We start from the raw sequence: 10,609 nt of genomic DNA, 5'->3' as shown, positions 1-10,609 counted from the left end.
GTAAAATGTTACTGTACAGTATAGTGACCCTTTAACTCACCAGGACTATGTGTTATTTGAGGAGCTAATAAGCGAAGGCAGAGGATGACAAATATAATTCTTAAACCCTTTAAATAAACATTTACAGAAAGACTTTTCTTTTGCTCTTGGCCACAGTTGAAGACTGTCACATGTCATTATATTTTAAGGTCTGTGTGCACCTTCCAGACTGCCATAGAAGCTGTTGTACGTTTTCCCACAAGTCCCCCACCCATCTCCTCAAAGCTCAGCACTGGTTATGAAACTGCCCAACCTTTATCATACTTGTTTGGTACATAGTCTGAACCTGTCACTAATGACAAAACCAAGCACAATGTTAAAAAATGCAGCCAACACCATCATACAGATCTTTCTGTAGATTCTCTGCTTGGAGCTGCACCAGCGATTTAATTTGATTGTATACAAGGATTTTCTTGTATCTGCAGTGTCGGACTGGCCCACCGGGATACCAGGAAAACTCCCGGTGGTCCCAGGTGTCAGTGGGCCTTTTGCTTCTAACTATGTGGCCAATTTCATGGTCATTCCCTATTTCTTTATGGGGAAAAATGCTTAATAATGGAATAATAGACTAAGTAAATATAAAAGACTAGGAGAATAAAGAGATTGAGTGAGGAGAGGAGGAATAATAGTTTGGAAAGTGGGCCCACGGTCTAATGTTTTCTGGTGGGCCCCTGGCATCCCAGTCCGACACTGACAGCAATATATGTGAGTTTATAGAGGGGGTTATATAGGTATGTTCATATCTGTGCACTGGGGTTAATTTGGAGAGAGTTTTGTCAACCCAACTTAACTACATTAACTGTCTACAATAGAAACCCTGGACTAGAGGATTCATGTCATTTGCTCTGCAGCCCTTTCATAGGAAATAAGTAGACAGGAAGGAAGCAGACACTGACAAAATGATTTCATGCAAATGTAAAGAGAGTTTATTATATTTTAAAAGTTTGCTTGTTATATTTATTCAATATTACAAACTTTTTTAAGGCATTACATACCATAGATACATATATAGGTTAGATTATGTCGCAAAAAAGAATTTAAGGGGCTCAAACACTAACCCCTATATGTAATAAATAAGGTCAAGGTAATAAGTCATTAACAGATAATAATTAACATTAACAGATAATTTAACATTATTCCTCTGTCCCTTGAACAACTTTAATATAGCTTTTTGAAATCAGAAAGTATTTAGCAACTCCATCCGCCTGTTTATTTATGTTGGCTGCAGTAATATTCATCTTAACTATTTGCCGACACCAACCCATTCCTTCTCAGGACTACTGTGTTCAATGAAGGTTTATTCAATATTAAGGGGCATATTTATCAAGGGTCGAAGTGTAAATTCGAATTTTAAAAAAAATTGAAAATTCGAATATCAAAATTTATCATGTACTTAAAAAATTCAACATCGCCCATTTGAAGTTTTTTTTTATTTGAAATTTGACCCTTGAAAAAATCTGACCCTAAGTATTCATTGCTTGGGACAGAAAAACCTTCAATGTTTATTATGTTTAAATGCATAAAGGGTATAGCTGGAAGCAAGATTCATAGCAGTATAGATGACCTTAAGGAGATCCTAACAAATTTGTAATTTCCATATTGTGGTGCAATTTTTTTTTTTGCAAGGTTTGGGAGAATGCCGGGCCCCAGAATCCACTTTAGATGATGGTCAAATATAACAGTTTCCTTACTATACTGCACATTATACTGTGCCCCCCAGACACAGTTTTTTGTTGACTGACACCATTGCACAAGGGTATGAGTACAAGAGAAGGAAATAACAATAGGTATGATTTTTAAGAGAACAGTATATGTCTGCAAAAGTTTAGCTAGTGAATTGAATCAAAGGCAATATATCATCCAGATCTTTGGGTGCCACTTAAAAAAGACAGTCGTGTGCTCATAAAATCAGAAAGAGCTTTCCTAGCCTGTGTGCCAACCAGTACATATATGATGGGGTTTATGCAGCTGTTACTAAAGGCTATGCTGGACACAAGTGGCATCACCCAGTACATTTTATACATCAGTATGACATTCTCACTATAAAGAGCAGCTAGCAAAATAATCTGAGCTGTGATCAGTGGGGTCCATGTTAAGAAAAAGAACAGGACTATCATAATTATAATTCTATATAGTCTGGGGCTCTTCACGGACTGAGATTTCCCCCCTTGCTGAGCAATGATTAGATTGGAAACCAGAATGACGGCCAATGGGATAAAGTAACCAAGAACTATACACGGGATAACAATGCAGCCTGTTGAAAATGCCATATCCCTGGGAATAGGGGTGGAGCTGACCTGAGCAGTATGGCGGTGTGAGCTCGCAACTTGCCTCCTCAACACCTAATGAAAATAGCGGGGGGATCACGCTAAACTGACCCCCAACCTCCCACCCTGAAAGTAGGGAGAATAGGGGAGCCAACCGGCCGGTTGTAAATGTAAAGTTTTTCGAGCTCACGGCACAATCGGACAACCTGCGCAAGATAGTGAGAGGGGAACGTAGCAAGTGAGGAACAGAGAGCGGCCAAGGGAAACCGCAAAGGTAAAACCTATTCCAGACTTACCTCACCTCCGACGCCAAGCTAAGCTGGGCTGAGAACATCCCCCCCCACGACGAACAGACGAGGGGGGCAGGAGGGATCCCTCACACTCCCGCACGCACCCAGTCGGGCAGTAGACGCGGAGGCAGAGAAGAGACTGCCGTCTGAAGAGGGCAGAAAGCAGTGGGGAAGGAAGCGTCCTCCATACCACGTGGACGCCGACAGCGCATTGGCGCTGCTACAACGCTGCCATAACAGTACTACAGAGAGGTACCAAGGGCTGGGTTAAAAGGCTGATTGTTAAATATATTCTTGTAAATATAGAATATTAAAAGGGTATCCACACTGTGTCCCATATACCCATCATATACTACCTCTGAAGCAGAATCGCACTGAAGAGAACATTTATTTGTGGCATATTGACTGTTTTAACGCATATGTAAACGCAGTATATGTAAATGCAGTGAGTTTAAGCAGCAGTACATCTTGAAAGGCTCCGAATCCAAGTGGATCCCACATTTCCCACTGACTGCCTAACTTGAAAAGATTATTGGGGGCTGTGGAGGTGGTTGCAACTAAGGAACAGGGGTTCTGAGCAGGGTGCTAAAGTCTATAATTCTGTAAGCTGACCTCCTGGACTATTTGGTGCTAGCTGGCCTGGCGCTTGGGGGGATTATCGGTTACTGATTGCTATAGGCTGCTATCAATACATCTCGACATTTACTGCTGAACATATATTCCCCACTGCTTAGGTCGCCCAAATATTCATTTACTCAGCTCAGTTATGTTAAATCAAGACTGCTGCAACTGAGAGCAAGATACCCCCCTGGATACCCCTGGAAGGAGTGCTGCGATATATTCTGATGTGGAGAGTGGCCGGTATTGGCTGGGCACTGCTATCCACGGTTACCTAATATTATTTGCTGCCTAGGGAGCAAAAAATCTGCAGGAGGAAAAAAAAAAAAAAAGTGCTGCTCCATACTAAAGCGACTGGGAAAATGGGAAGAAGCTAAAAGCAGAATCGCGAGGAGGCGGATAGTGTAAAAGAGAAGTCAAAAATGCCTGTTAAAAGCCCCCAGGTAACACAAAAAGAGATAACAGCACTATTTAGCCGAAAGACAAAAGAACAAATAGAATCAAAAAGAAGGACATCAATTCAAGAAGCAAGAGGGGAACGCTTAGGAGCCACTAACAGGGCCTCCGCAGATTCGGAAAGTAAGTGAAGATGAAGGAGAGATTGAAGATATACAGGAAAAAATTGCTAATCTACCAACAAAAGCAGAAATTAGAGAAATGCTGATTGAGGTGACAACGCCTATAAGAGAAGATATAAGGGGAATTAAACAGGATCTGGAGGAATTTGCTACTCGGATTGAAGACACAGAGAATAAGGTTTTGGAAATACAGACCAACCAAAAGTCTATCTTTACAAAAATACAACAACAAGATAATGACTATTTTGAAGTACTTAGAAGCATTGAAGACTTGGAAAACAGGAACAGGCGAAAAAATCTGAGAGTCAGAGACATTCCAGAAACAATACAGGATGAACACATAAAATCCTTTTTGCAACAAATATTTAATAATATACTAACAAGGATATAGATAAAGCAATCGAAATACAGATAGAAAGAGCCCACCGGATTCCAAAACCGAAGACGATACCCCCAAATCTACCTAGAGATATCCTGTGTTGTCTTCTGAGTTATGCTATTAAAGAAGAAATACTGCAGAAGGCCAAAGCTGTAGATCATATAGTGTATGAAGAAAACACTATTATTCTTTATCAGGATTTGGCCAAATCAACACTGCGAAAGAGAAGAGCCTTGAAACCAGTAACAGATGCCCTAAGAGAGAAAAAAATCCTATATAGATGGGGGTTCCCGTTTTCATTAACAGTTCAAAAAGATGGGACCTGGGCGGTATTTAGAACCCCGAAAGATCTGGATATTTTTTTGAAAAAAATGAATCTACCCCAAATGGAACTGATGGATTGGCCAGAAGGAAACCAGCGAAAGTGGGAGCTAACATGGAGCCAACAGACTGATTGGACTAAGACTGCAGGACCACTGAAGAAACCAGCAAGAAAAGAAAAATAAAGGAGAAACCCCATGCAGAACTAATATAATGAAAAAAAAAAAAATATATACATTTTGCTGAAAACTTAATTTGCAGGCTTTCCCCCTCTCCTCTCCCCTCCCTGGGTCCCTTCTCCTCCGCCTTCCCCCCCTTCCCCTCCCCCCCATCCCCTCCCCACGTCCTTTTTTTACCTGGACACCCCCTAAAAATTATCAAGCATATAGATGAAATGTGAAATGTGCTACATATCTTTTTGGTGACTGAATGTAATAATGATGGTGGGGGGGGTCGGGGAGGATGGGGGAGGGGGTGTGTGGGGGTGGGGGGGGCGGGAGAGGGGGACAGGTATGGGATGGGAGAAGAATCATGCTAGATTAGATTAGAAGGAGAGAGAGGAGGGCGAGTGAAGGTAAAACAACACCCTCCGGATGCTCAGGCAACTAAAACCACCCAAAAACAGTGGTAATACCACTGGAGCCGCAAAGGGCAACAGCCAATCATGGGGAAATACACCCAAGATATTGGCGCGGCTGAACAAATTTTCTTTTTTCCCTTTCTCTTTTTTTTTTTTTGTTTTTTTTTTTTTTTCCCCTGGAGCGGAGCTCCGGATATCCCATACCCCAAAGGGCAATTTACACCACGATACGCACAAACATTACAACTGGGCAACCAAATATGCACTAGAGAAAACGAGGAAAGTAGGCCATGATCTGCACAAGAAGTAAGAGTAATTAATTTATTATGGAATTTAAGGTCTTATCATTAAACGTTAACGGGATTAACGAACCCATTAAAAGAGCAAAGGTTTTCTACGAGTGTAAGAAAAATGAGGCTAGAATAGTAATGCTACAGGAGACCCACTTTAAGCAAAATCATCTACCACAATTAAATTTAAAGAATTATCACAATATATATATGAGTAATAACCCAGATAAAAAAGCGACAGGAGTGATGACCCCAATACACAAAGACTTACCATTTAAATTAAAAGAATACAAGACGGACAAGGAAGGCAGATATGTAATAGTGATTGGGAGTTTGGCGAACCAAAAATGTACAATTGCTAATGTGTATGCTCCAAATAGTAAACAGACCCACTTCTTAAAAATGTTTTTACAAGACTTGGAAAAATATAGGGAAGGGCTAATAATAATGGGTGGAGATCTAAATATAACAATGAACCCCCTGATAGACTCCTCCTCGGGTAAAACTAATATCTCATATAAAAGTTTAAAAATGGTAAAAAGAGCATTAGCAGAGGCCCAGTTAGTCGATATATGGAGGATTATTAACCCGCAAAAAAGAGACTACACATATTTTTCAAAAAAATATCAAGTTTATTCTCGTATTGACTATATTATGGTATCACAACAATGGACCCATCTATTTACACAACCAAAAATAGCAACATCTATAATATCAGACCACTCGCCAGTAATAGTTAGCTATACGATACCAGGAAATGGCAAAATAGAATATAATTGGAGATTAAATGAATATTTATTACATAATGAAAAAAATAGAGAAACAATATGTAAACTGATAAAACAGATAATAAAGAACAACAACACCCCAGAGGTTTCACCGGCTACCCTATGGGAAACGTTAAAATGTGTGTTAAGGGGTTAGCTATAAGAAATATAAAAAATAAGATATACTATGATACGAAGGGGATTGCAGAAACATTTAGAGAGTACTACCAATCTCTTTATAACATAAAAAAAAAGAACTATACGTTGAAGAATCTAGAGGAGATGGAAAACTTTATTAAAGAAGCTGAATTGAAACCCTTGTCACCAGAAGATGCATTAGAGTTGGAGGCACCCTTTCTAGTTAAAGAAATAGAGGAGGCAATCGAAAATTTGCAGATAGGAAAAAGCCCTGGCCCAGATGGGTACATAGCATCATTTTATAAAATATTTAAGACAGACTTAATACCTTTATTAGACAAATATTTTAATCACATCTCTAGTGATGGGCGAATTTGCGCCGTTTCGCTTCGCCGAAAAATTTGCGTATTTCGCGCGAAATTCGCGAAATGGCGAAAAATTCGCGAAACAGCGCCGGCGTCTCGTTTTTGACGCCGGCGCCCGTTTTTCCGACGCCGGCGCCCGTTTTTTGCGCCGGCGCCCGTTTTTGACGCCGGCGACTTTTTTCGAACGCCGGCGAATTTTTACCGCGAATTTTCACGGGCGTTTCGCGAATTTATTCGCTCGGCGCGAATCGCGCAAATTCGCCGCGAATTCGCGCATGGCGAATAAATTCGCCCATCACTACACATCTCAAAAAGCAATGGCTTTCACAAACAAGCTCAAGAAGCACTAATAACCATAATACCCAAACAGGACAAAGATCCTCAATTATGCTCAAGCTATAGGCCCATCTCACTGATAAATCTAGATATGAAGCTTTATGCCCAGATACTGGGAAAAAGATTGAAACAATACTTACCGCAGTTGATACACAACGATCAAGCAGGATTCATTCCTAAAAGAGAAGCAAAGGATAATATAGCAAAAACAATATCTTTGATACAACATGCAAAAAAATCCCAGATTCCAATGTGTCTATTTTCAATAGACGCTGAAAAAGCGTTCAATAGAATATCATGGACATTTATGGAAATTACACTGGAAAAATTTGGGTTTGGGGAAAGGTTTAGACATAAGATAATGGCCCTATATGATAAGCCTTCCGCTAAATTAAAAATTAACGGAACCCTCTCTCAGACGGTTATGATACATAATGGCACCCGTCAAGGATGCCCACTATAACCTACATTGTTTTTATTAGTGATGGAAACTCTATTAGCGCATATAAGAAACAACAGGGATATTGCAGGGCTGCAAGTAAAGAGCAAAGAATATAAAAGTGCAGCATTTGCAGATGACCTTCTATTATTCACAACAAACCCTAGGGTTACACTACCAAATGCAATGCATCTGTTTAACCGATTTGGGGAAGTATCAAATTTTAAAATTAATCTTTCCAAGTCAGAGATCTTGAATATAAACTTGGATAAAGAGACTGCGAATCAGATTAAAGAAAATTTTTCATTCAAGTGGTCAAACTCTTACATAAAATATTTAGGGATAAAACTGAGTGGGGATCTTGACAGAATGTACCAAGATAATTATGTCCCATTGTTAATAACTCTTCAAAAAACAATTGATAAGTGGAAAAACATCAGGATCTCATGGCTTGGAAGAATTCAAGCTATTAAAATGATGGTAATGCCCAAAGCATTATTCCTCCTACAAACTTTACCAATAGTTCTACCCCAATCCTTTTTCAAATCAATTAAAGCCCTCTTCACAAAATTTATATGGGGAGGGAAAAACCCAAGACTAAGCTTCAAGATCCTAACAAAAACCAAAGAAGAGGGAGGACAAGGAGTTCCCGACCCATATCTATACTACATAGCAATTCACTTAGCCAGAATACTGAATTGGACTTCTAGGAAAGAGAAAAAAGACTGGTGTAATCTAGAACAGGTTTGGGGCAGTATACCTATAGAAAATTTGCTATGGGATGATAAATGGAGGGCAAATAAACAAATAACACAACATCCCCTAATTAATGCATCTTTGAAAATCTGGCACAGAACTTAACTGGAATTTCATTTGACAAACACCCCATATATACTACAACCACTATGCAATAACCCAAACTTCCCCCCTGGAATGGAAAAGGGAGCACTCACGAGGTGGGAGAAAAAAGATGAAAGACTTACTAGAATGCAGGATATGATGAGAGAGGGAAAGTTGATCCCACTAGAGGAGATACAATCAATATGGGGAACACACCCTAGAGATAGATGGGGATACTGCCAACTCAACCACTATAGGAATTTGAATAGAAATAAGAACTGGGACAGAACATCAACATGGTGGGAACAACTAATAGAAGAAGATCAAGATATAATTAAACCAGTATCAAAATTATATAATAGATTACTAATTAGTGAAGGAATTACAACGTGGCCGTTTTGCAGACAATGGGAGGAAGAATTGGGTAAAACCATTCCATATGAGGTCTGGAAAAAGATCTTTAAAAATGGCTTTAAAATAACAAAGGTTATGAAAAGCAGAGAAGCGATATACAAAATGGTAACTAGATGGCACTATACACCTGTTAAACTTAACAAAATGAATTCAGAGACATCAAAGATATGCTGGAGATGTAATCAACAGGAAGGCTCACATGTACATATATGGGTGACATGCCCCATACTTAAAGCTTTCTGGGATTATGTGTTAACATGCATTTATAAAATAACTGAGGTAAAGATTAAGAAGGAGGAGTACACATTAATCCTTCTAAATATAAACCTTGAGAGCTACAAACTATTAGAGAACCCACTTATCTTCCAGTTGATACAAGCGGCTAAATCTATAATTACTAAGACCTGGAAAGCGAAAGATGCGCCTGTACTTATGAACTGGGTCAAAGCTGTAGAGGAGATTAGGGAAATGGAGGAAATTACAGCGATAAAATATAATGATAGCGCTACCTATTGGAAGATTTGGCAGCCTTGGATAAGATATAGACAACTGATGGGAGCAGAAGGTGGTAGATAGATCCCAGATCTGAGGAAGGTAGATACCCATCTATATATAAAAAATAGGATATAGGAAAAGAGGATATGGAAAATGTGTAATGGTTTGCTAATACCTGCTAATGTGAGGTGTAAAATTGCCCTCCCCCAATACCTTTTCCTTTTTTTTTTTTTTTTTTTTCTTTTCTTATGTACCCCGATGTATGAAAATTGCTAAATAAAGAATAATAAAAAAAAAAAAAAAAAAAAATGCCGTATCCCTGAGCTCCCTGAGGTTAACGGTACAATATATTGTTATTGTAGCATTCTTAATTTTCTGAAAAGTATATATGGGATTTAATTTTGTCATTGGAAATGAAATAATGATTCCTGGCATGGCATGTTTGGTTTCACTGCTATTTACCACTCCACTAAAATTGTAGCTATACTCTTTTGATACATGGTAGTATTCCAGGCTGTCATTTAAATCTCTTTTATGAATATTGTGAGCATAGGAAGGTTTAGCAATGACTATTCTGCAATGCATTTTGTCACCGTACTGAATCTCATCACTTAATAGTAACACTGGAAGACTGACCAAAGCTGTTAGTATCCAAATAGCAGCGCAGATCCAGCAACAAAACCTTACAGAGAAATTCTTATGGTGCCATATTGGTTTGGCCACTGATAAGACACGGTCAATAGTCAGAGCTGTGATGATGAAAACACTTACATACATATTACACGTGGAAGTATAATTAGAGATTTTACATAAATATGATCCAAATTGCCAGTTCTCTGTGAAAATATAATGAGCATAAATCCCAAGAAGGAGGGAAAAGCAAAAATCAGCCACAGCCAAATTTAGAAACCAGATTTGACTATTTTTTCTCTTCATGATGAATCCGGTAACAGCGATGACGACAGCATTGCCCACTAATCCTAGGATGCAGGAAAGTGTAATCAACATGAAAGATGTATAACAAACTGCTTCTAAGACTTCAGGTGAGTAAGGAGTGTAATTGCAAAGCTCTTTTGGGACTTCCATCACTTCCATTACTTCCATTGGGTCTTCCATCACTTCTACCTCGTATTCAAATAATTCTATTAATATCATCTCTGTTATGTTCATCACCTCCATTATCAGAACCTGAATCAGATCAGAAATGAGTGGTGAGTGAGACCCAGTAACCAGCACTGGGTTAAATTCCATTTGTTATACAATATGTATTCAGAATTGATCTGTAAACCACAAGGATATCAATCAACTATATAGAGCAACACCTTCATGGGAAGTGTTCAGCATTCATTAAACCAAAAGTATTATCCCTACAGTAACAAACAGATAAATTAAATTTTATCTGAAAAGAGGGCCCCCTAATATATATTGTACATTATCCTCCATTTGATTGTTG

At 38.9% G+C, this 10,609-nt stretch overlaps 1 protein-coding gene across 1 annotated transcript; it reads right to left on the bottom strand.

Moving 5' to 3' along the window:
- Positions 1 to 1,895: 1,895 nt before the first annotated feature.
- Positions 1,896 to 10,260, bottom strand: LOC121399080 (chemokine-like receptor 1). Its single transcript, XM_041578906.1, has 2 exons — positions 9,470 to 10,260; positions 1,896 to 2,307 (listed from the first exon to the last, which is right to left on the bottom strand). Exons 1-2 carry the CDS (start codon positions 10,258 to 10,260, stop codon positions 1,896 to 1,898), a joined length of 1,203 nt encoding a protein of 400 aa, XP_041434840.1.
- Positions 10,261 to 10,609: the final 349 nt, after the last annotated feature.

Source organism: Xenopus laevis, chromosome 9_10S (genome assembly GCF_017654675.1).
Source record: "Xenopus laevis strain J_2021 chromosome 9_10S, Xenopus_laevis_v10.1, whole genome shotgun sequence".
NCBI classification, from domain to species: Eukaryota; Metazoa; Chordata; class Amphibia; order Anura; family Pipidae; genus Xenopus; species Xenopus laevis.
Note: the sequence above shows the minus strand (reverse complement) of the source record. Positions and strands in the feature narration are given on the sequence as shown.

Bases quoted from the DNA above. Each gene is read 5' to 3' on its own strand.
- LOC121399080 (XM_041578906.1), bottom strand. From the start codon at position 10,260: ATGGAAGTAATGGAAGTGATGGAAGTCCCAAAAGAGCTTTGCAATTAC. The intron at 2,308-9,469 runs GGCATTTTTTTT...TCCCAGGGATAT, and splicing joins CTCAGGGAGCTCAGGGATAC to GGCATTTTCAACAGGCTGCA.